The 26,069-nt window shown below is 50.0% G+C and overlaps 1 protein-coding gene across 4 annotated transcripts in view; it reads left to right on the forward strand.

Annotated features, from left to right (window-relative positions):
• Positions 1–21,381, forward strand: part of RGL1 (ral guanine nucleotide dissociation stimulator like 1) — a 257,097-nt gene extending 235,716 nt beyond the window's left edge. For all 4 annotated transcript variants that reach the window (XM_010988516.3, XM_010988518.3, XM_064478083.1 and 1 more), the window contains 6 exons: positions 1,857–1,978; positions 4,387–4,476; positions 8,769–8,955; positions 12,667–12,921; positions 17,122–17,236; positions 19,708–21,381. In XM_010988516.3, the coding sequence (XP_010986818.2) occupies positions 1,857–1,978; positions 4,387–4,476; positions 8,769–8,955; positions 12,667–12,921; positions 17,122–17,236; positions 19,708–19,895 (957 nt within the window). In that variant the 3' untranslated portion in view covers positions 19,896–21,381. The remainder of the gene's footprint in view (positions 1–1,856; positions 1,979–4,386; positions 4,477–8,768; positions 8,956–12,666; positions 12,922–17,121; positions 17,237–19,707) is intronic.
• The last annotated feature ends 4,688 nt before the right edge of the window (positions 21,382–26,069 follow it).

Consider the following 26,069-nt stretch of genomic DNA (forward strand, 5'->3'; position numbering starts at 1 on the left):
GTGTGTTCCTGCGTGTTACTGCCCGAGAGCCCTGTGAGGTAGGTTTTATCATCCTCAATTCAAAGGTGAGGCAGCCAGGACCCAGAGAGATGAAGTAACTCGACCAGAGTCACCCGGGAGGACAGCCAGGGTTCAGCTCCTGTCCTGCCTCTCCAGAGACCACATTTCTTTCTTAAACCCCTTCATCACCACCTTCTTTACAATCAGCTTCAGTAAGAATAGGTTCATCCTATTAAGGAGAAAGGGTTTCATAGTGCAGATGATATCGAAGAGGGAATAAAGACGGTTGGCTTTTGCAGGCCTGCTGGAGGGAGGGGAGGAAACAGTCTTCATGGTCACACGTGGATAATTGCTTTTCTTCCCCGTCAGCAGAGGAGGGGGGGTTGTCCATCCACTTGAATTTTTCTGGGGAGAGCAGAATAGTTCTGCCCCACACTAAAAAAGGCAAAACAGAGCTTTGAAAATTCGCTATGGCGTTAGTGTTGAAATGGTGTAGTTGAGCGATTCGAAGGGACAGGAATGAGCACAGTGATAACTTCACCGTCCAGTGTTCACACTGTTCAGTTACCCACTCACGCTTCTGTCCCACGAGCACTGGCTGCACACGGCCCACGGCTCAGGCACTGTGGCAGGCTGGGGATGGCAGGAGGAAATCCCGGAGCTCCCTGCCCACCTCACGTCCACAGTCAGCGAGGAAGGTAGACAAACAGGCAGTTATAATGCAGCCTGATGCGGGCTTGTGAGCAGAAGTTGCGGGCGTTACAGGAGCGCACAGGAGGGGCGTCTGCCCCCAGCCTGTGGGGGTCTGAGAAACCGCCAGGAGGAAAGGACATTGAAGTTAACACCAAAGTTGCAGGAGTTAGCAGGCTGAACTCGTAAGTAACAAGATAGGCTAACCTAGAAAAACGTACGTCTTCTGTCCCTGGTAGCGGATGATGACACATGTTCCTTGAGGATGCTAAGCCCGAGGGTGGCGGGCATTGAATGGGGAGTTGACACCCATGGAATCTTCTAGTTGCTAAGCTGCTTCTGCCATGTCCTGTAATGACACAACAAATCCAGCTACTGCCTCCACATTTACCCATCTTTGTCCTTCAACTTCAGAATAACCCTGGATGGTGATCTCTTTCCTTTTAAGACTAGCATATTAAACTTTTGGGAATTTTGAGTATAAAACCTAAAGCTATAGCTTCTACCCATTGCTGACTTAAAAAAAATCTTTATTGAAACATCTAAAGAAGTATAAATAATTTTGGACGTAATTATACACTTGTTTCTCTTGTGAGCTTTAAAAGACTCAGTTAAGTGATTTACTAGGTAGTGAAATCCCAAGGACTTAGGCAATCTAAACATCCAAGTTTATGAGGCCCTGGACTGTTTGGATATTCAGCTCTACCAAGACTTATTTATTGAGGGGTAAGGGTTGAAGAAGATGGGGGTAGGGAACTTGAGAGCTTCTCAAAGTTAAGTTTTTTTCTATATCTTTTAGGAAACAGAATTTTAAAATACATTTTAGCAGGACTCAACCTTAAAAAATACGTTTTCTGTCCCAAGAATAGAAATGGAAGAGAGAAAAAGGAAGCCACTGCGACCTGAGGGAACCCCTAGCTTGGGGTGCCCTGGTGGCCAGTTTTATTCATGTAAGTTGCTTTCTCAGGGAGGAAGGAGGACTTGACAACTAAAGCGTGCTGAGAGTCAGAGCCAGAGTTAGGACGGACGAGTGATTCAGCTACTGTATTTCTAAGGAAGGCAGTCTTCTCCATCACTTACCCTAATGTGCTGTGGTTTCATGTTGAAAAGGCGTCTACCTGATTGGCCTTGTTCACTCCTTCTTTTTGCTGGTCTGTCTGCTTTAGGAATTTGAAGTGATTGCCCAAATAAAGCTCTTACAATCTGCCTGCAACAGCTATTGTATGACCCCAGACCCAAAGTTCATCCAGTGGTTCCAGAAGCAGCAGCTGCTGACAGAGGAGGAGAGGTAGGTGGCCACGCCGCCCACCGGGGTGCAGCTGCGGTGCTGGCCAGAGGGACGCTGCATCCAGTTCCTCGCCCGGCCATTTATTCAGCAGCGACTTCTCGAGCAGCTCCTAGGTTCTGGGTCCTCGGTTTTCAAAGGCTGATGGTGGAGCAGGAGAAGTTGGATGGATGGTGTCAGAACTCTTGCTACCATTTACTTATCTTTGTAACCTTGAACAAGTGACTCCATCCTCCTGACCTGCAGGGTAGGATCCTCATCTGTAAAGTGTTTGTGGGGATTTAAATGCAACCTCTTTGGGGACAGCACTGTTCAGTGCTTACCACCGCCACCACCGTCATCACCATGCTTGTCACTAAGTGCTAAGTGGTGTTAGCTTTGAGGGAGCTTTCAAACAGAGAGGAGAGGAGCTCAAGAAGCATGGAAATACATTAGGTAATCAGTGGGGAACAGTTCACTGGGCCAAGGATCGGGGGAAAGAGGGAAGCTGTCATAAAGGCCTGAATGTCTGGGCTGGGCTGTGAAGGAGAGAAAAGATTTCACCAGAACTGGAGAACAACAATCCAGACAGAGAGGAGAGCGTGAACCCAGGCCCGGCAGCCTGACGAGCTCGGGGTCTGGAAGGACAGTCAGAACTCTCGTGCGGCTGGTTCACAGGGGACGGGTCTCAAAACAGAGAAGGACAGGCGTGGACAGGTCACTCATCCCTGGGCCTTGAGTGTTGGCCCAGCAGCGCTGCGCAGCCCTTACCCTGCAGTCCCGGGGAGTAGAGACCGCAGGCTGAATCCTGCCCACTGCCTGGTTTTATACTTTCAAATGGTTCACATAAAAAAGAATACTGGGACATTATTTGAAATTAAAATTTTAGTATCCAATAAGAAAATAAAGTTGCACCAGAACACAGCCCATTCCTTTACATCGTATTTACGGTTGATTTTATGCTTTAAAGGCAGAGCTGCATAGTGGGAACAGCGACCACATAGCCTGCAAAGCCTAAAATACTTCTTATTTCATCCTTTACAGAAAATATTTGCTGACCCCTGCTGTAGACCAGGGGGTTTCCTTGAAAGTTTATCACCAGGGAGATTGCAGTTACCAGCAAAACAAGTATCTTGCCAATGAGGAAATTGAGGTTTTGAGAAATATTATAACCAGTTAGTGATAGAGTTTGGATTCAAGCTCAGGTCTCCAGACACTACGTCCTAAGCTCTGAAGGTGGTTATAACGTTGAGCAGATCATGTAAACTAAACACGTCCATTTCCTCATTTGAAAGATGATTTCTGAGATTGTTTTTAAAATTTCAGAATAGGTTCGTCCTGTTAGGTTAAAACCCTTGATTCGGAGCACTCATCCGTTAATGAAGCTGGTTTTTTTTTCTTTAATGTAAGAAACAGAACAGTTTCCCTCTCTTTACATTTTCTGGTCTGATGATCAGTTTGTACGGACTTCCTCTTTCTGTGCCTCCTTCTCACGTATGGAACGTACATACCGTGGCTGGTGGTTTGGATCAGAAAGCACGGGCTCTAAGTATCAGCAGCGCAGTGGACCTTTTAATGATTAAAGGAGTCTTGTTAAGCATATCTCACTTTTTCTTGCTGTTTATAAAACTCCTATAGCTAAAGTTAATAGTTGAATAATTCCTGTATCAGTAAATACTTCTGCTTAACCAACTCCCTGGAAACATCTTTAGGTTTAGAAAAAGTACTCATAATAAGCAACTCCCCAAGCCGACACTCACCACTCTTACCCTTCCTCACCTGCGCAGGACCGAGTACACCCCCTAACTAGAGCTACGAGCTTTCACAAAAGACATTTCAAGTAAGATGTGAATTCCTCTTGTGCCCATGGAAGTCAGCCCTGCCTGCCATATAGATGTCTCAACCTGGAGCATTTTTAATTTAGGATGTTTTGGCAATTAAAAATTACATTTCTATGTTTTGATCGGTAATAGAGCTGCCTGTGTCTATTTACTGAATATTAGATAGTTTACAAAAGCCTCTTCTTCCATCTCCCTTAGAGGACAGGTAGGTTGCACCCGTGCGCACACATACCATGTAACAGGAGGCAGGTGGTAGGGGCGGAAGGATTCCTATCCTGGTCTGGCCGTGGGATGAGAATGATCAGGGAACAGAAGGGAGTCAGCTTTGAAGCAGGCAGATCCGTGCTTTTTTGAGGCGAACCAGCACCAGCCCAGATGTCAGTGGGGGGCCGAGGGGAGGAAGCACACGTGTGAATGTGCGAGGTCTGGTCCTTAAGCCAGCGCCCTCTGACAGTTGTCGCAGAACAACACAGTGCCCATCTTTACTCTGAATCATCAGAGCCTTCCTCTGAAGGAAAACCAATTAATCCCGTGAATTTAGATCTGTTCACTTCTCCAGCTCCGCCCTCACCAGCCCCTTCTCTTCCCCAGCTACGCCCTCTCCTGTGAGATCGAAGCGGCCGCGGACGCCAGCGCCACGTCGCCCAAGCCTCGGAAGAGCATGGTGAAGAGGCTGAGCCTGTGAGTGTGACCCTGGGGTCCCAGGGCCCCGGGAGGGTCCCATCAGAGTCGGGGAGAGGACGGGGATTCAGCGAAGCTCCCCTGAGCCCATTGGCTCACTTGTTAAATAGCTGATCTTTCTGCCATGAATTTAGCACGTTTTCTGAATCCATCCATCTTTCTCCACTGTTCTCTCTGGGAGGAGCCACCATTGGCTCCCGCCTGGACACTCCAGCAACATCCTTACTGGCTGCTGGCCCCACCCTTGCTCCAGCCATCTCTTCACTCCCAAATAGACTGGTAGTCTGTTAACACGTACACCAGCTTAGTTTGCTTCCTGGCTTTAAAACTTCCAGTGGTTTTGTTTAGACAGCACCTGAATGCCTTACCCTGTTTTGCATGATCTCCTAATCTTACCACCTTCCTGGTGTCCAACCCCCTTGTTCACCAAGATCCAGCCTCGCCCGACCCCCGGCCTCCTTCAGCCCCCAGGCTTGTTCCTTACTGGATGCACTAGACGCCTGTACCATGTGTCCCTCTGTCCCGGCGTGTGCTTTCTCTGGGGCTTGCTCCTTCAGATGTTGGCAAAAACGTTACCCCCCCGAGAGGGTATCCCATCTAATGTTGCTGTCTGCCCGCACCCCTCAGCCGTGCTGGCTGTTTCCTCCAGCGGAGTGTAAGCCCCAAGAGCAGGAACCTTGTCCACCATGCTCATGGCCGTCAGCCCAGCTCAGTGCCGGGCACACGAGAGTTCCCGCCAGAGCTAACCTGAACACCTGTCTCCCTTTGCACACAATCCAAAGTCTTTACACGACTCTTCACCATCTGTGGTACCATCCCAGCCCCGTCCGCCCGTCCCATACCTGCTTGTCCTCACCTTTCCCCGCTTACTCTCTGCACCCTGCCACCCAGTCCTCCCTGAACACACTAGGCACCCTCATTTTTATCTGCCATTTCTTCTGCTCAGAACACTGTTCCTCAGATAGCCAAATGGCTCCCTCCCTCACTTCCTCCAGATCTTTGCTGAGAAGCCCCCTTCTCATGAGCCTTCCCTGACCACCTCATTTAATGCTGTAACCTAACCACACCCCACGTTACCTGCCTTTGGCGCCCACTCTCACCGTCACCTGCTTTGAACGTCTCCATTGTACTTCCGTCCAGCGGACATGCTGTGCGTTGTGTCTGTGATCTAGAGTGCAAGCTCTTTGAAGACAGGCGTTTATGTCTGTTTTTTGTTCATGGCTTGTATCCCCAGAACCTCGACCAGTGCCTGACGCATAGTAAATGACTAATAAATATTTATTGAATGGATAAATGGAGCCATGAGCCAACACTGTCCTGAGAACAATACCTGTGTATTTCTCATACAATCTACAAAATAACCTAGTAGGTCCTGCTATTATGCCAAATTTTAATCAACCAGGAAAGGAAGGCCCAGACAGGGCAAAGAGCATGCTGGCTGTTGTGGGGCCTGGGCTCAAGCCCGAGGTTTGGCCCCAAAGCCGAGGTCACAGCCCTTTCACCGTGCCACCTGTTGGATAAATACTTTGGGAAGGAAGAAGGGAAGGAAAGATGGATGGGAAGTGAGGAAAGTAAGACGTAGAAGAGGCGAGAAGATGAGGAGGGAAGGGAGAGAGGATGAGGAAGAAGGGAGGGAAGGAAGGGAGATGTTAGTTTAATTGGACCCTGTGCTTGGATCTCAGCAGTTTATATTAGAAGAGTCTTAAGAGAACCTAGTCTCTGTCTTGAAGTTCATCTCTTAGACGTTCAACTCTGAACGACATTAGGCCGATGACTCTCATGGAGGCTAAGGAGCTTAGTTCAGAGAGACAAGGGTTATCCTTTGATTAATAAATTTGTTCTTCTCTTTTGAAGATGTATACCCGGGTCTGATCTTTGGGTGACACAGTCTGCACTGGCCAGGGGCGTGCAGGGACAGTGATCAGGGAACACGGACGTTGTTCGCGGCAGAGTGGGCTCGGGAACCACGCTGACCCCACAGATCCCAGCGCCACAGCCACTTGCTGTGTGAATTTCTGTCCTGTCCTTTGTGAGACGAGGGTGATAATGTTCACTCAGTGGGTTGTTGTCAGGGCTAGCAGGTTTGTCACACCCCTAAAACAGTGCCCGGCTCACAAGGGGTGCCTGAAAAGGTACTGGTTTTATATATATATATATATATATATATATATATATATATATAAAATCCTCATTGTTTCTACTACTGTTGTTTTATACAGACAATGTTTGTTTGGGTTTGGGCCCATTTGCTAGTTTCTGCGCATCCCATTCCTTCTTGTGCCTTACACCTTCCCTCCTCCTTGTCTGTTGATGGTAAACAGTCTTTGTCTGAGAAAGCCTTTATTTTGCCCTCACTCTTGGGATTCTGTTAGGTGGGTACAGAATTCAGGGATGACTGGTACTTTCTCTCAGCGCTCTGAAGACATTATTCTATGCCTTCTGTCTTCCATCGTTGCTATTGAGATGTCTGATGTCTGCTGAATTACGGCTCCTTTGCATTATGCCTCCAGCCATGTTGCTTTTAAGAACTTGGGTCTTCTATACCATCGTGCAGGTTAAGTGGGGATTTAGCCTTATTGACCCCAGATGTGGTTCCTGGATCCGAGGATTCACGCGGTTCTCTCGTTCTGGAGTCTTCTCAGCCACCGCCCCTTCAGCCACGGTCCCTTTTTCCCTTCGCTCATCTGTCTTCTTGCGGAACTCCTCTTCACACAGGCAGGCATTCCGTACCCCATTCCCTGTGCCTTTTAACCTCTTTCATTTTTCATTTTGATTTTCATTTTCATTTCATTCTTCATATTTTGATGCTGACCTCTGAGGATTTTCTTCAGACCTATCAATTCTGGTTCACAGTTTTTCTCTTCAACATTTGATCTTTCCACTGAGTTTTAAAATTTAAATCACTACCTTTTTCACTCTAGAAGTAAACTTTTTTTCCAAATTATCTTCCTGTCCTCTTGTTAGAATGTCTTGCTTTTAACTCCTGTTCTCAATTTCTTCTTGTATCTCTTTAATGTTTTTAAACACACTTGCTTTATAGCTTGGCTCATGGTAGACGCTTGAATATTTGTTAAATGAATGAATAAATTACTCATCTCTTTCTGAGAGCTCTTGTAATCTTAAGTCCTCAGGGGTCTAGATTTGCTCATTTCATTATGCCTGTTGACTCCTGCTTAGGGTGGGCTGTTTCCTTGTGTGTATTTTGTAATTTTATATTGTGAGTTCATCTTTATCAGGGAATTCTCTGCCGCCTAAGTTGAAGGAATATTCCTCCAGAAAGGTGTTTGGGTATTTCTGTTTGTCTGCTTTTCTAAATTCTAGTTTCTTCAAAAGTCTCACTCACTGGCCTGGGAGTTCCCAGTTCTTAGACCAGCTAGGCAGCAAATCTGAGTGAAGTGTTGGCTAAGATCGCACGTGATTTCGAGGAGACATTTTTCTTCCACCCAAGCTCAGGCCGGCAGATAAGTCTCCCTGCTGTCTTTCTATGCCAGCAGGAGTGTATTTTTCTAGCCCATCTTTTTACTCAGGGTGCATGAAGCTCTCTGAGGGTCCTGGCTCTGTATGAGGGATGTCAGTGCCCACCCGCCACCGTGCATGAACAGAAGCCCTCATCTTTGGATGCTATGTGTGTGTTAAAACCCCTGTCGCTAGTTTGCCACAATCGGCCCCTCCCGCCCCCCGTCCAGAGCAGCTGCAGAAGGAGCTCGCCTGCTTCTGGTTTTCTGTTCCCTTTTCGTTTCTGGCCTGCAGGGATTTTCCTTACTGTCTTGCAAGCTCAACTCTAAAGAGAATTGTCCATGTTTTTACCGAGTTGTTTTATGGTGAAGGGGCTGAGGTTATTTTAGTTCATTAGATTATCGGAAAAGGAAAAAAAAGCCTTCCCCCTTGGCTTCCTGCCCAGCGCAGGGCTGGTCTTCGCCTTCAGCCTCCTAGAATTTGCTTCCTGGTGGGAGGTGATGGGGTGTGGCCATGGTGTTTCGATCCTGCCAAAGTGGCCCGTAGACTTTCACCAAAAAACGGAGAACTGCTGACCCACAAAGACCTCAGGTTAACATGGCCCTTCACTCAGCCAAGCAGTCCGCGTGCTCTTTGAGGCTGCAGGTAACACCCTGGGACAAGATGTTTACTCTGATCCTGTTAGAAACTTGCTAGCAAATGCTTTCCTAAAATAATAATGACAGGGCGCACACGATTAAGAAAACATCGAGGACTTAGTTAACACAAAACTATTTGCTTCACCATGGATTCCAGACTTGTAAGAACCCGAATGCCTGGCGTTATGTTTTCCGCAGACTGTTTCTGGGGTCGGACCTTATCACCAGTAGCACGCCTACCAAAGAGCCGCCCAAGTCCGCTGCCAGCGGGAGCTCCGGGGAGAGCATGGACTCTGTGAGCGTGTCATCCTGCGAGTCGAACCACTCGGAGGCCGAGGAGGGCTCCATCACGCCCATGGACACGCCCGACGAGCCTCAGAAAAAGGTGCGCGCTCGGCCCCTGCCCGTGACTCGCGACGCCGGCGCCTGGCACGGTGTCTGCCCGGGAGCAATGTCTGTTTGCAGGTTGCTCGCTCGACAGTGTGTTGCAAGTCCTGTTTTTTCAAGGTGTTAAAAGCATAGTTCATTCTGGGAATTCCTTCCCTATAGAAACGTCTAAAAGCGACAAGCCTGCTGGTTTGCTCATCTCACCTTTGAAATGCTGTTCCCTGCCCACGTCCAGAGGCAGCTGGCGGACTGTGACGTGGAGCGGGAGCTACACTTTACTTAGGAGATGTAGAGTGTTCTTAGAAGGAGCAGAAAGTCAAGAGACAGAGATGCGGCAGTTTCTCGGTGTCATACTGTGTCTCAGCCAAGCTTTTACCACAATAATGCTGCAGAGCAAATCACTCCAAACCTCAGTGACTTAACACAACCACCATTTATCCTCTGTCATGCTCCTGCAGGTTGGTTGACTGGGGTTGGGCTTGGTCCTAGGGCCCAGATTTGGCCCAGGTCTCCTCTACCCGGCCACGTTGCTTTTGGAGTGAGGAGCTCCGCAGGGCAAGCTCTTAGCATGCCAGACTGGTGAGCAAGAGGGCGGTCCCAGCCCTGCAGCCGCATAACAGACCTTCCCTGGGGTGAGATCAACATTATTGGCCAGAGTAAATCATGTGGCCAAATCCCCCATAAATAAATGAGGTGGGGAACTAGACGCCGCTTCTAGAACTATGGTGTCACAGGGCAAAGGGCACGGATGCGGGAGATGGTGAGGAATTGGTAACAATCTACCGTGTCCCCCCAAAAGGGAAAGTGATGGGAGGTGATAAAGGAATTCCTGGAGAAAGCTTTTATTTTCCATGGCTATTTTTCGTATAAATACATGAAAGAAAAGACCCACCTTAGTCTTCTGTACACATCTGCTTGAATCTGTTGGTCAAGGAGCTGACATCAGAGATGTCACCTCTACATCTGGTCACACTTGCTGTGTGAGTGACTTCTGACCCCTTAGCTTCTGCTTTGGCCAGTGAGGTGGAGTGTTAGGAACAATGCCTTTGTTTTGTTTGTATCCGCCATCCTGCATGGGGATCTGTGTGCTGTCTCGCTGTGTTATAAGCCACAGCAGCGATCTGGGAACCATCAGGTGCCCTTGTCACAAAGTAGCCAAACCAGGAGGGACTCATGAGACTGAGATGCCTCAGATGCTGCCCCGGCGGGTGGGACTTCTCACCTTTCTGCTTTGAAATCTAGGTGAGAACACATCTTTAATGCTCTAAATATTGAAGGAAGGCTTGGCAAACACCTCCAGACTGGCTGTTCTCTCCAGCGTGCCTTCTTAACAAGGGGTGCAAGCATTCCCCGTGACTTGACAGTCAGCATTGAATTTGTCAGAATCCTGGAGCAAAGTCTCATCATTCACCTTTTGACAGGTTCTCATGCTCTGTAGGCCCCATGTCTGATGACAGACATTGTGCAACAGTGACAACTGAGATACGCCCACGCCTTTGTGGGGTTTCCGTCTGTCCGGGAAGAAGGGGGAATCACATTTGCATCTGCTGGTGCAGTGGACGTGCACATGGCCCAGATCATCCATCCCCTTTAAAACTGTGCTGGAGCCCCGTGTGTGTCCTGGGCACCCCCCCCCCCCAACCGGCTGCATCCTTTTGGTCTCCTCCCTTATCACACTGACTCTTTAATTTCTTGCACAAGTCATGAACTTTAATTCTTTGGATGAACCTCTCAGAGTCATGAATTTCCATAGGTTTAAAAATGAGTAATTGAGTTGGATGTGAGTAGTTGCTGGGCTGCAGAAGTGCTGAATGTTAACTGGAGAGGCCTCACTTCTGCTCAGCACACGGCTGGGCCAGGAGGCAGTGGTCCCTTCCCACCCTGCAGCCCTGCGGCCCTCCGCGTCCACCCTGCCCTCCCCACTGGCTACATTGCAAGGTTGCCCTTTTGAGTAAAGTGTAATCATTCATCTTCCTTCATTCCCCTGATCACGACTTTTAAACATTTACCTAACGTCTGCTCCTCGCTACTGAAGTTCTCAGTAAAAATTTGGGGTCTTGTCAGGTGATTAGTTTGGAGTTTCTGTAACCCAGGCATGTTCAGGGCATCATTTGAGTTATGGATGTCATTAAAATCATGGAAAATCTAACAGGAAAATGGGTTTATGTGGAGGAAAGGGAAGGTGAAAAAAATTGAACCAATAATTGGAAAATGGACCCTCTCGGCTACTGTGTGGGGCACCTGCAGGCAGAGTTAGGCTGCTGAAATTACCCGCCACCAGTTAGCCCTCAAATTGAGCCACGAAGTTGATTCACGTGGGAACCTAAGGAGTATAACTAAACCACACTGTGATGGGGGCCACAGTTTGACTCCTGCGCGTCAGAGTTGCCACTGGCTCTGATTAAACCAACGTATAGTTATGCCACAGGGGGAAAAATCCGTAGGAAATAAAGTAGACTCCATTTTACTTGGAAACCAGATAACCAGAAAACTAAACTTCCATGCTTTGTTTCCATGGAACGGTAGACAGGTGTGAAAGAATTGAGTAAGTAATTTATTTTTTAAAGGACTTCCAGATTATTTTATTGGATTAATATGGTATAATTTAGCTTAACTTATTCTGAGAAATTACTTACAGTTTTCTATAGTAAGACTTGCTACTTTAAATGATTCAATTAATGGTTTTTCCTAGAACACCATCTAGTGAGTTGGGGGCGCCCCATTTCTTTGCTAACTGGTGTTGCACATATCAGAACTCTGTCGTTAGTCAGAAAAACCCACTAACTTCAGCGCCTCGCTCCTTAGTTATCCTTGACACCCAACATGAAAACGTACGCAGTCGGTTCTCGAAGCCAACGTGGTCAGTGGCGGAGCCTCTCGTGGGTTGCGTTCCCTTGGGCAGGTCGCTGTTTCCCTGAATCTCATTTCCCTCATCTTTGTGATGCTCTGCACTTGATTCACGAGGTAGCTGTGAGGCCAAAATGAGACCCGACCTGTAAAAGCTCATCACAAACCTCACGGCGCCGAGCGCCCCCGAGGTGATCACTGCCCTGTGTTCGTACCGCAGGCTGGGTCTCGGCGGCGCCCTTGCCCTGTGAACCCAGCCGTGGAGTCAAGAAGCTTGGTGCTGGAGGTGCCCCAGGTTCCTCCGCAGGAGAAAGGGAGGAGTGGGGCCAGGCGACCCCCGGGGCCCCTTCCTGGGCTCCTGTTCCACGCAGAGCTGTGTAATCTGTGGTCCTTAGTTTAGACACTTCTAAAAATATAGACATTTCTCTCCTGCTCCAAAATCTGGGTGTGACGTGGTCAGGATAGCAGTGATCTCTGTGGGCAGGTCGTTATCCTGCTCAAGGCGGCAGCACCGGGCTTTCCTCCGGCCTGGAGAGCCGCCCACGTCTTTCCGCAGCCCGTGTCGCCTCTAGTCTCTGCTGCCCCCTGCTGGTCAGCCTCCTTCAGAGCAGCTAAAACCCCAAGTGAGAGACCCACCTGGCGTCCCGATGCCAGGTGCTTGGGCCAAGTAGGGTCACTGACAGGCGTCTGCCAGGGGGATGCGCACACCAGGGACGAGACGCGTGTGCCCTGGGCTGTTGTAGGGGGAAATGACTGACTTTATGAGCCTCAGCATCTGCCTCTGCTGAGAGACGTGCGAAGCGCGCCGTCGGCCGGGGCTCTCACGGCTGCCTTTCCTCCCGGGCTCTGCTTGCCCTTCCAGCTCTCCGAGTCCTCCTCATCGTGCTCCTCCATCCACTCCATGGACACAGCTTCCTCAGGGGTGTCGTCCGTGACGAACCCCGTCTCCTCCCCGCCGTCCTGCAACAACAACCCCAGGGTCCACAAGCGCTCAGTCTCCGTGACATCCATTACCTCCACCGTGCTGCCCCCCGTTTACAACCAGCAGAACGAGGACACCTGCATAATCCGCATCAGCGTGGAGGACAGCAACGGCAACATGTACAAGAGCATCGTGGTAAGACCGCCCCCCCCAACCCGCTAGTGCGTGCCGCGTCCGTCTGCGCACGCGGGTCCCTGCGCACGAAGGCGCGTCCCGTGTGCAAACGCCCGCGTCTCCCGGGTTACAGACTGGTAACATTTATATAAAGATCGGAGGGGACTCGGTACAGCTCATGGTAGAGCGCCTGCCTAGCATGCACGAGGTCCTGGCTTCAAGCCCCAGTACCTGCATTAAAACTAATAATGAAAAATAAATAAATAAACCTGATTACCTGCCACCCACCAAGAAAATTAAAAAAATAAAATAAAAAGTGATGTTACTAAAAGCATGCACGAGGTCCTGGTTTCAAACCGTAGCACTTCCATTAAAAATAATAATGAAAAATAAATAAATAAACCTAATTACCTCCCCCCCCCCACCAAAATGAAATAAAAATAAAGTGATGTGACTAAAAAACAGAAGGAAAAAAAGACATTAAATAAATTAAATTTTTTAAAAATCTGCATGCCATCAGTGAGTATAGGATATAATTCTTACATTTTAAAAGTTGCTGAAACTTACTCATCCAGGTCAGTGTCACCCTCTTCAAAACTGTCACTCAGGATGACTATATAAGAGTATTGCAGAGAAGATGCCACGGCTGCACGCCTCCTTGCAGATCTTCCTGTGGGTTTATGCGTCTGCGTTCGTCACTGAGCTGCCATGCCTTCTTAGCAGCATCCTCCGTGGTGGCAGATTTTTCCCCTTTGGTCGTTTGGAATCAGACCGAGTAAAGTGGATGATCAAGTTGGACGTATGGTTTGAGTCCATGAGGAACTATACTTATAAATAAGAGATTGATCTTTTTGAGCATCTTGTAAAGATTGTGTGTTCTGAGCACAGTACCCAAAATATTTTGAAATACATGCAGAGCCTCTCCTGGTGTGTGAGGTCTGATGTGTTTATGGCAAGAGGAGACTTACTTTGTAGGACATCACGTATTGAAAAGCAGACTCTCCTTTGTAGAAAAATCCTGCATCTCACGCCATCTTCCTCACTTGCCTTCTTTGAGGGCACGTGCTTACAAGCCCAGCTCTGAATGACAGAAGTGACATGGGGGTACTGTCTTTTAATATCTAAAGGAAAGCTTTATTAAAGCATTCACTGAATCAGCAAAATAATTCTTGACTTTTGAAATAGTAGTGTAGAATTCATTGGGCCAGACTTTAGGGACAGGAAGATGAATGGGACATTTCTGTCTTTGAGGAACTTACAATCAAAAGGGAGTCATAAAGCATTATTTTAAATCTGCTAAATATTCCGAGGTCAGACTGGGTTTTGAGGGTCCCACGTGAAGGAATCTGCGTTAGTCCTGCGGGCAGTAGAGTCTTATTGAGGGCATTTATGTAGTGAGGACACTTGTTCTCTAGAGGAGTGACTGGCCTTGTGCAGAACTGATGCAGGAGTGCAGGGGGTCGGCTGCAGGTGGGGAAGAAGGTAGCAGCTGCCACCATGTTCCAGGCAGGAGATGATAAGGGTTCGAATGGTGCTGATGTGACTGCAGACAATGCGGAGTTTTGAAAGATTTTGATAAGGTAGAATTGTAGTCTCCATCCATTTAGTTATCAACTTTTTGGTTACTGTTGTGGGGAAGTGGAAGAGGGAGGAACTAAAGGCTTTCCAGGCAGCTGGATGGTTGGTGGTCCTGCCAAGTGTGATGTAACCACTGGAGGAGGAAGTGTTGGGTGCACTTAAATCAGAGGTACCACCAGTAGGACATCCAGATGGCATCACCAGGTCGATGGTCAGAAACACAGGTTGGCGTGAGGCTGGTGCTGGGGTCGGATGCTGGGAGTCATCCAGCCCCCCGACCCCCACCACCCAGTGGATGCGGTAGATGTGGTCATGCAGGGAGTGACGGTGGGCCGAGGCAGGACCCAGGGGGTGCATCTCTAAAACAGCATGCTGAGCCAAAAAAAAAAAACAAAATACCCCCAAAAAGCAAAACAGAAAAACCACCCCAGGCATCCTGCTGGAGTCTCATCCTTCAAAAACAGGCCTAGCCTGTAGCGTTAGAAAAGTAACCTCGGGTCAGGTCAGGTGTTTTGCGTTCCTATTTAAGGTGCCTGAAGGTGACATCCACGCTTCATTCAGGAGCGTAGCCCCCAGCCACGGTGTGGTGGTTACGCATTTGAAGTGCAAAAGGTCCACACTGAGCTGGGCTTTGAGCGCAAGATACACACGAGGTTTCAAATATTGACAACAGCAACAGAAGAACGTGAAATTGATGATTCTTGTATTGATTGTATGCTGAAGGAATGTTTTGGATGTATCAACTTCCCTTTTGAAAAAGGTTTTAGAAGTGGCTACTAGATGTTTACAGTAACAAATGAGGCTCACGTTTACGCATCTGCGGGGCAGCGCTGGTTCAGCCCATCAGCGCAGGGCTGCCTGGCTGAGCTGTGAGTGCTCTCTGATCATCAGGCCCTCCCAGCAGCTTCAAAAGTACAAAGTAACAAACACTCAAGAGTCCCTGGCCATCCCATCCTTGTTTGCACATACCTAGGGAGGTTTGAGTTAAGTTAAAGAAACTACGCGTAGCCTGGCTTTCTCCGTAAGCAGGTTTAAAGGTGACATCTTAACACTGACCACCTTGACCCAACAACCATCCCCCAGGCGGTGGCCTTTTCCCTCTAGCTTTAAGCTCCTAGTCCAGTTTGATCTAGCGGTGGGAGCACTTCCTTTAGACTATCAAAAACCATCTTTCCTCCTTTAGGATGTTCTGTTCATCCACCTCTCCCTTATATAAGGATGTGCCAGGTGTTTTGGTAATAGACACCGGAGCCAGGTCTTTGCTGCTGACAGAGGCGCCCGTTGTAACGCGTATCGTTTATTGACTCACAGATACAGCCGCTGCCCCAGACCAGGGGGAGGCATGCGGGCCTGACACCCTCAGGCTCAAAATGACAGTTCCTTGGAGGAAATTAGATTTCTTCTTCTTCTTCTTTTTGGCTGTCTTTCCTCTCACCTCCTGGTGAGAACAGCTTGTGTCTTTAAGTAAGAATAATCACCCGAGGGCTGGTACCTGAGTCAGCCCCCTTTTCCTGTTGCTCTGAACACCCTGAAAATGGCTGGTGATGGGCAGGGATGAAGGGGGTAATGAGCGAGACGAGGCTTTACTCGCACTTTATAAAAAATGTTAGATTTATTCTTTGTCAACACTTAGCTCATTTTGATTGAAGTTACCTGTGTAGACCTTAAGTGTTCAGTTCCTTGGGTTCTAAGAACTACACCCATACCCATATGTACATATGTAGCTACGTATGTGTATCTGTGTCGCCACCACCCCCAGTCTGGATAAAGAGCGTTTTCCATCCCCCTCTGCAAATCCCCTTGTGCCCCTTCCAGTCAGTCCTGCTTTTACCTCAGTTGAAGATAAGCTTAGCTGAACTCAGTCTCCTAACAGCACAGGTTAATCCGGCCTGCTTTTGAAAGAACAGACCCGCAATCTTTAGTGTCTGGTGTCTCTGGCTCAACGTGGCGTTGGTGAGATGCCCCACGTGGCTGCCTGTTTCGGTTCTCCGTTCCCGGCACCCCCCGGGCCGCGCCCTGTCATGATTGCACTGCGGTGTCTTTATCCTCCCTGTTCCCTCGTGGATGGAGAGCCAGTGTTGGTTCCAGGTGGGGCTGTTGGGAATCAATGTGCTGTGAACACCTGTGGACGAGTCCTCGTGTGGACCTGCGTTTTCATTTCTCCTGGTGAATTCCTAGGGGTGGGGTTCCTGGGTCCCGGGTTCCCTTGTGCTGTTGGAAATGGTCGGCCTGTAGGGCCGCGGCCATTCCTGACCCCCAGGTGCTGGACCAGGGCCACAGCAGGAGCTTGACAGGTTGGGGCGGGCTTTGGCCCAGGACTGAGAACGTGGTACAGTTCTCACAACACCCTCCTATATAGTTTTCCATCGGAACCTCAACCCGTGTGGGGAGATGGCAAGGCACTCAGTCTCTCTGTTTCTATGGGGGAAGACACTGTGGCTCTGAGAGAATGGGCGACCATCGTCTTTTGGCCTCTGAGGGTGGAGCCAAGACTAGAACCCAGGAGTATCGGCTCTTGGTTGGCTCTCATTCCACTGGGCCGTTTCCCCTGGAAAGACACAGGACTGTAAGAATAAGGTCAGGAAAACTCTTCCAGGAAACGTGAAGCTAAGCACTTTACCAGCCTTGCCACTGTCTTTCCAGCTGACGAGCCAGGACAAGACTCCGGCCGTGATCCAGAGGGCCATGATGAAGCATAACCTGGACGCGGACCCCGCGGAGGAGTACGAGCTGGTGCAGGCCATCTCAGAGGACAAAGGTGGGTGCGTCCTCTCTGGGCGGGCTGCCCCTGTGTCAGAAGACCGAAAATGGCTACAGTGTCTTTTTCAAATGGAACCAAGTCAGGGTTTTCATTTGGGCAAGGGTGGAGTTGTGTGGGGGCCCATGCCATGCCCTCACTTGTAGAATTAAGCATCTCAGTTGACCCCCAACAACCCTTGGGGTTTTTTTCCTGCAATTTTGTTGCACATCCCTCCTCCGCTTCTTTGTAAACTTCCCTTGTCGAGCGTTCTTGGAGGAAGAGGTCCCTCCCTGAGTCAGGAGGTGGGGGGTCAGCGGGCGCTGCTGGGTCTTTGCAGATGGGCACGCACCTCCTTTACCCCATGATGTGTGTCTAGGCTGCGTGCGATCCTGAAATGTAGCAGGTCCTGTGATAATTTCATGTGGTCTTGGTTAACCATTTATGACAGTTTGGCCTTATTCACGATCCATCTTAGTGCAGCGAAAGCTTCTAACACCAGAATTTGAAGGGGTTCTTTTGTGAGGTTGCCTCATACTTACTGAGGCAAAGAACTGGTGAGCTGTGAAATGCTTCACTTTGCTAGGAATCCATTATTTAAAGATTTTTTTTTTTTTAAATGAAAACTCTGGGCAAAGAATCACCCTGATCGTATCTACTTGCTACCCTGAACTGGGGTTACATTTGGTGAGCGGAGCAGGCATGCTGGTTGGTGACCCGTCTGTGCTGTGTCATCATGGAAAGTGACTCAGTCAGAGTAAGTCTCTTTTCCACGTGCAAAAGGAGCAGCAAATACTGTTGACTGAGGCCAACCCTGTCTACTGACAGACCCAACACTGGCCAGTGCGAGGGTCCTAATGTAGGGCTGACCCACGGGCGGCCCCCCTGCAGTGGACACACCTCACACAAGCTGGGCGTGTGGGAAGGAAGTGGCTGTTCACGCGCCATCTGACCCACAGGTCACCCGGGGCTGTAACTTGGGCCCAGAGGAGGGAGCTGAAAGCACAGAGCAGTGATTTCCTAGAGCTGAAAAGCGATGGCCTCTGAGAAGATTCTTTTTCAACCAACTCCCTCTCGGAAGTTTTCTCCCTGACCCAGCTGAGCCCGACCTGGGTGGGGGACAAACCTTTCTCAGCTGTAAGATGTTTGTTTAATGTAGTTACTGTTGAAAGGCTGAGCGTAAAGAGTGGGCTCCTGAGTTTTATCATCTTGCCTACAAACCAGCGCTAAGGTGGGGCCGATGGGTCTGAAGATGCAGGAGCCCCAAAGTGTGGCCGGGGCCCAGCCGCGTCCACCAGCTGTGTGGTGTCCATCAGGTGGGCCGCCTGACCTCCCCGGGCCTGGGTCCTTGGTTAAACTGAGACAACACCCTGCCGGCTCCCCGTGCATCGTGGGGCGAGTGCGACAGGAAATAACGTGCCCGAGAGGAGGTGTGCTAACTGATACGCAGCTGGGAGTGAGCAGCTGCTGAGCCGGGAGTGTGTGGGCAGGAGGCTGGGGACACTTTAACAGAGTTCTTCTTCAAGGAACATTTGTGCAAAATGCACCAGAGTCACTTAGGACCTGACTGCACCAGTCTCGCTGTAGAATCTGTGTTTCATGAAGCTGACTTGGTTGACTTAACCAGTTCCGCAGTCAGGTGCCTCCGCCGGTTCCCTCCCTCCCTCCACTGCCGCAGAGCCAGGCTTGTGGTTTTATTTTCTTTATTTCTTGTTTGTGTTTTTAGGTACCCATTACCTCTGAGTGCTAAGTAGTATATAGACCTTCTTTTAAAAATACAAATGAATATAAGTCGCTTTATTCAGTAAGTTCATATTATACTTGGAGTAACCCTTGTCCAGGAATTGCAGCTGCCTCGATGGGAGCCGTTGAAGCCGACGACAGTTTAAATGTTACAGATCCTCACTGTCTTGTTTATATTCAAGTGTAAGCTCTTGGTGGAGCAAGGCCTCGTATGGTGTAATTACTGGTTTAATTTGGGGTTAACTTAAAAAATATTTTGATATTCCAAGTAGAGGGTTCTGGAAAGAGCTGTAGACTTTCTGCCTTTTCCCTGCATCATTGGATTCACTTAGGTGGTGAGAAAACCTTCATAGCAGAGTAGAAAATGGAGCCCAGAGGAAGGAAACTGGGCTCTGGCCCCAGGGCTGCCACCTACGGCTGTGTCCTGGGAGTGTCGCCTCACTTCTCTCGGCCCGTTTCGTGCCTGCTTCGTTCTCGCTAAAACAGTCTGCATTTGGACATTCAGTCCGTGGCTTGAATTTCTAAGATTGTATTGTATTCACACTTAGGTTTTTCAAACCGGGACTAGGATCTGGGGGGAGCGAGGGGTGGTCTCTGTCTGGCTCCGTTCCCGTCCCAGGGGCAGAGGGCCCTAGACCCAGCCGTGCGCCTGGCCGCAGCTCCCACCCGCCGCGCTCAGGGCTGGGCCGTCCCGCACAAGCCGCACAAGCCGACCACCTCCTCTTTCCTTATCTTTTTTTTTTGTTTAGAACTCGTGATCCCAGACTCGGCGAACGTCTTCTACGCCATGAACAGCCAAGTGAACTTCGACTTCATTTTACGCAAAAAGAACTCTGTGGAGGAGCGAGTGAAGCTGCGCAGCCGGACCAGCCTGACGTTGCCCAGGACAGCGAGGCGGGGCTGCTGGGGCAGCCGGCACAGCAAGATCACCCTCTGAACGGAGGCGCCGAGCGCCGCTTCCTCGCCGAGGGCGGCGCGGGGCCGAGGTCAGGCCGTGGTGGTCGCAGCTGCCACCCAGCGTTAGCGGATCGTTGGTGAAGTCAACAGATATTTACTGAGAACCTCTGGTGTGCAGGGCATTCTTGAGAGGCACCGTGGGGAAATCGGAGACGAATGTGAATGAGAAGGATGAACGATTCGCTGATTCTCGTTGACTTGTTTGACTGAAATGCAGAATTATCCATGTTTATAAATATATAGGTATGTACACATATTTGGTAGGTATGTGTATATATAGATATATAAATATGAGGGGCTTATGGGAGGTTCTGGACAATGGAAAACCAAATTTGCACAATGGCCTGGGAAGTCGAGGTCACTTTTTACAGGGAAATAGAAGAAACTGAGAACCCTAGTCTCATACCTTCCAAGTAAATGGAATCAACCCCAGGAGTACAGCGTGTCCTTTGTGCCTGTGTTACAAGAAGTCCAAGCTATTTTTGTAAAGGGGGAGGGTTACTTTCTCAGTCATGTGCCACCAGACAAGAGCAGCCACAGAGGCGGGAGCTGCCATGGGCTGGACGAAAGGCCGCTGCAGAAAGGGTTTCTATGAGCCAGTGGCTTGTGACCTGTGCTCGCGTCGGCCACTGTCTGCCCCCCCAGGGAGGGCGAGGGGCAGCTGCGGAGGCCCGTGACCCGCCGGGCCAGCCGTCCTGACGCCTCTGGAGGCAGCGCGAGCCCATCTTGATCTCTGGCCACCGCACTGCGTTTCTCCCCTTAAATAGCATTATCACCATCATTATTGCACAGACAGCCATGTTCTTTGGTAACCAATCAGCCAGAAAAGACAGCGCACAAGAACGGTGACTCACCCGGACTCTGGGCTGCCGCAGAATGCCACTACCCCACTGTCTTCTCCGATGGCCCTTTGCATGTGACACCACGTCTGCAGTCTCTTGCCATCTGCATTGCAGGCCCTCTGTATTATGTGCAATCTGTTCCTCAGGTGTAGACATTTGTACTGCAGTTGACTCTGATCACATGAGCCTGTGCGGTGTGTCTGAACGGCGATTTGCTGCGTCAGTAGCCCCTGGGCAGACGCTCCCTGCCGACAGCAGGGCCCTGTCTGTGCTCGTTCACCTCGATGGCATTCCTGTGCCTGGTCGCAGGGAGAGGAGTGGGGCTCCGTGGCTTATCCAGATCATTCCTAAAGAGGTACATTCTTCCAGATGGAACCCGTAACTTTTGTTTTCAGGTTCCCATGCTGGGTGTCACGGTGTCATTGTTAAGTGACACTTCGGTCTCGAGTTACACCATCACCCTCTCCCTTCCGAATCTGAGCTGTGCTGGGGTTTGAACTACAAAGCCATACGTGCGGGATGTTGACGTGTGTAACAAGCACTTTCAGAATGTTGTCCTTTTTAAGAAAAAATTCTCAGAATACCAGTTTTTATTCCAAAAATAAAGAACGAACCCAGATATGACGTGCAGATTGTAATGTGGAGCTTTCTTTCCCCCGTCCTGTAAGACAGCTCCCAAAGGTTAGGGGAGATTTGTGTTGCGTAAATAGCCATACGAAGTCTGCTAGAAACACCAGGGAAAGTCAGAGATTTGTGTCAGTGGGCCAAAGGGCGAGAGTGAGCCAGGAAGGCCTCAGGTTTCTCTTAGGTCTTCCTAGATCAGACTGTGCGTCGTGAAGATCGACTGGTTTCAACTAAGTTGAAAAGCACTTTTTCCACTCGTGAGGCTTGGTCCGAATTGCGCTTTGGTTCTTGGAAAAGAGATGGCCAGGGTGCTATACATCACAGAGATTGAAGTAAACGTAGCCTCAGCCTGAATTTCTTGGTTTGAAAGTCAAAAAAGAAATGTGGACCCATCAGCCTGTTTAGGGTGTGGCTACCAAGACATACATGTTGTTCCCGTGTGCTTGCCACATGTATTTATACTGTATATGTAGAATCCAGACTTATACGCTGCAATGTAAAATATATATGTATTTTTCCTTTTTTAAAGACAATGGAAATTCCAAGTAGATAAAAACATAGCATCATTTATTTAATGCCACTTTAATTGTCTTAAGTTTGTCTCCTGGGGGCCAGCCAGGTCATGCTTTTACCTGCTCACACGCTTGTCTGTCTCCATCATCTGTTTACCTTCTGGTTAAATTAATAAACTGGTCTGGGTCTTGGTTGGCATGTGCTGCCAGGCCCCGAGGGGTCTGGAGTGTGAATCTGGTGGATCCGGGTTCCGGATGTGTCAGTGAGCGTTCTGGAGGCCCACTCTGGCTCGGCTGTGGGGAGCAGAGGGAGAGCCAGCGGCAGCGTTAGGAGGGCGCCTCTCCACTGGCAAGCGTCCTGTGCATGCAGGGGAGAGAGTGACGTCACAGGGAACGGCCATCAGAGGTGACGCCTTGCTGGAGCTGTTCTTAGCAGCCGTGTGGTTGGGGACACTTCAGATAAAGTCAAACTTAAGAGTTCAGCTCCCAGGGCGTACTTTGCCTTGCTTCTGACAGCCTTTTCCTGAGTCTCCATTTGTGACCATCTGCATAATTCTTGAAACCATCCACAGTGCTCTGGACGCCGGGGGTTTGGGGTTGGGGGAGGAGAGAAGGGCTTCCCAAAAGGCGGTCGGACTGAGGCCAGCTTCCCTCAACAGATGCGCGCTGTCATTCCATTATATTACTGCCAAAAAAATGCATTCCTAAATGGAGGCAAATTATCAAATTTTCTGGGCCCATGGGGATTTTGGAGAGAGCCAAGTAGGTATTTTAATAATTGGTAATATGGGCAGGAAAGAGGGATTTCTATCTTTGGCACTAGGTGACTATTTGTAAGGTCATTTGAGACAATGGTTTTCCTTGTTTTGCCTTTCTCCAGAAATTGAGCTTGGTGACTTTGCCTGAAGGAAGAGTGCCTTAAAATGTCCTTCTTTGGAGACTTCAGATTTGCAGCGCAGGGCCACTGAGAGGCACAGTACTGTTCCATGTCCTGGTTTCAGTGGTGTCGAGAAGCTTCCCTGACGCCAGTCCCCTTTTGGACAGAGCCGCTGCAATGCCGCCAGTTACACCTGGCGGTTTCCACGGTTCCCCTGTGAGAAGGGGTCGCCATTGTGGTTTGCATGGCTGTTTCCCTTCGGGTCTCCGTTACAGTGAAACTTCCGGAAGGGGTGCATTAGGCTAGGCTGAAGTAACAAACCATGGAATCCCAGTAACTTGCCATTTTGCTTTTCACCAGGTCGCAAGTCGTGCACGTCAGGCAGCACTCCTTAGTGGCTCTGCCATCTCAGATTTTTTTCCTTCAAGCCACAATGTTGGGAGAGAGAACCCACAGATGCTCCTGACTGACTTAGATTCGAGTGACCTGTCACTTCCATTCCCAGCCCGTTGGCCAGTCCTCGGCCCCGCCCTCAGCGCAGGGGACCCCTGGAGTGGACGTGCACCTCCGTCTCTGCACAGAGGAGTTCTGTCTTCTCACTAGAGTGCTGGCCTTGCTCGCATCCCCACAGTCACATGGTGTTAGGAAGAGTTGGCAGCGAGGACCGAGACAGGGGCTGCACAGAGCACAGGAAGGGTTGACGGAAGAGATGCTCAAAGGAGGAGAACATACCAGAGAGTAATTTAATTTGGGTTCAGGTTAGCCTTACAGAATCTAATTTTTAATTTTTAACATGTGGTCACCACCAATTTATATGCTTCTAATGTGGTCCCCGCTTTGACTAAACTACAAGCTGCTTTACAGATGTAGATGTAGGTCAAGTTTTTTTAAAAATCTAGGAAATTGAAAGTGTTTACACACAAGCCGTGCAATCAAACAGAAACCAGGCAGGTTTAGTTATCTTAGACTCCAAATTGAAAAACCACCATTTGCTGTGGATTCTCAACATCTCTACCCAGAAGACTGTGTTTAAGTAATTCATTTATTTGACAGTTGTAAGAAAAGTTAAATACACAGGGATTCCTCAGAGTTGGAAGGCATCTTACAAATCATGTAGTCGACCCCCCTCATGTGACAGATCCCCAGCCTGTGGCAGAGCAGTTTAGCTGCCACAGGTGAGGGCTGGGCTCTGAGCTACCAAACCCCACCGTGAGGGTGTCACGCTGGGCTGGGCTTTCCTGACACATACACAGCCTCCTGGGGCTGAAGAGAATGCCTGGGGTCTGGTGCCGATCCCCAGGCGTCCAATTGTGTGAATTTACACAATGGGCATCTGGTCAATTCTTTAAAGTTTCCAAGGACAGCTCTCCTGCTGGAGGAAGCACTGTGGCTTCTTATCCTGAGCGTCATTCTGGGGAGACGGGCCTTAAGGATCAGTGTTACACTGTGACTCGGCGCCCAGCTAGGAGAACTCCATGACGCAGCCGGCCTGGGGTCGGGTGGATGGAAAGCAGGATGCGAGCGAGTTTAAAGGAGTGGACGTGACTGAGGCGTGAGCCCACCTGGCTTGGCCTCTCTCTACTGAGTTATCAGTACCAAGAACTTTGTCACACGCTTCTCAGGAGAAATCATTTTTATTCCCACCTCTGTTTCACCCCAAAGCAACATTTTGTGCTGTAGTGCCAATCTCTTACACAGAGGCTACTGGTAAATCAAGTTGAAAAAAAGAAAAGACAGTGAGTGGTTTAAACTGTTTCTGGATTGCTCCAGCCTTCAATAAAAATAACAAGGCACCAGTTTCAAACTGGGAGAAGCACTCTGAGACTGTCACCTCGCCCCCAGACGCCCACTTCGGATCATTGTCTATACGATATTTGACATCCAAGCCTCCAGCAAAATGTCAGGGAATCAGGCTGCTCAGCTGAAAAAAAATCAGTGTATGAGATTTCATAGGTGAGACGTAAACAAAAGGGTTAGAGTTGCAAGCTTATTCATATATCAGATTGTGTGTGTGAAAAGGAAGCGGGAGACGGATGGAAACATTAGCTATCAGAGGACAAGAAACGGGACAGACTCCCCAGCAGCTCTGCGTGGATGCAGGTAGGTGTGGGCGGGATCTGCCTGCCTGGTTCTGGCTCCCAGGCCACTTACTGTCTTAGGCAAGTCATTACATCTAGCTGTTGCCCCGTCTAAAAAGTGAGGATCAATCACTGTTCCCACCTTCTGAGGTTCACGTGGTAGGAGATGACACAGCCCAGGTGAAGGGAGCAGCCCCGCCCTGCGCTCCCTGTGCAAGTTTGCCGCTGCCGTTGCTGGGATGCTCCTGGCCTGGGAGGAGGGAGTCCAGCTTCCCTCCCCGCTGAGCGGCTGCAGGGGGGACGGGACCCCTCGGAGGCGGGACTTCAGGCGCTTGAACAGCAACCCTGGGAAAGTCGCGCTGCTGCTGCTCTGGGGAAGGACTGACTCACGGAGTTGGAGGACAGCCAGGGCTCCGCTCGCTCCACAGCCGTGGCCCAGAGGCCCACCGAGAGGGGCGCGTGGGCCCAGCGTGGCCCTGACCACAGCGCCTCCTGGCGGGGCTGCGGCTGCACGGGGCCCACACTGGACAGGCTTGGAAGGGAGCTGCGGGCCCCCCGGGGCGCAGCCCTGAGCTGGAGCAGCCCGCCCAGAGCCTGCGGCCGTTCCCCGTAGCGTCCCCACCTTCTCGGGTTCCCTCTGCGGTTGTGGGGGGACAGTTTTCTCACCAGAAGCCAAGCCCCCGCTCCTGGGTCCACCTGGACCTGGATCCTTCCTGGCAGGATGGGGCTCTCCGCTCCGACTCTCGCTCTGTCCTGGGAGGACTCACATGCAGGACTGTGAGTTGCTGCTGTTCCAGACACTGGGGGCGCTGGACAGCCCAGCTGTTCCTTAGCAGGCTGTTCGGCGCCCTTCCACCTTAGCCTCTCCCATCGTGGCAGGTTTGCAAGGATAAAATAGTCACTTTAGGGACCAGGGTTGTCCCTTCCGTTCCAAGCCTCCCTTCTACTATTTTTTTCCCCTCTGGGTCCCTCCCTTCTGATCTATGCACTGACCTCACTTCTCCACTGTTGGGCCTGAATCTATTTTCTTACCCCCTGCCCTTGCTCCTGGACTCGCATCCGTGTGCTGTGCCCTGGAAGCCACCTCTCTCCTCTCCCTACTAATTCCCCGTGGCCTGCACCCCTCAGCTGCCCCCTCCCCGCTCAGCTGTGGGCATGGCTTCCTCCCTGGGTCCATCCTGAACAGTGATACCCCTTCAAGTCTTCACAATTCATGCTGGC

This window comes from Camelus dromedarius, chromosome 23 (assembly GCF_036321535.1).
Source record: "Camelus dromedarius isolate mCamDro1 chromosome 23, mCamDro1.pat, whole genome shotgun sequence".
Lineage (NCBI taxonomy): Eukaryota > Metazoa > Chordata > Mammalia > Artiodactyla > Camelidae > Camelus > Camelus dromedarius.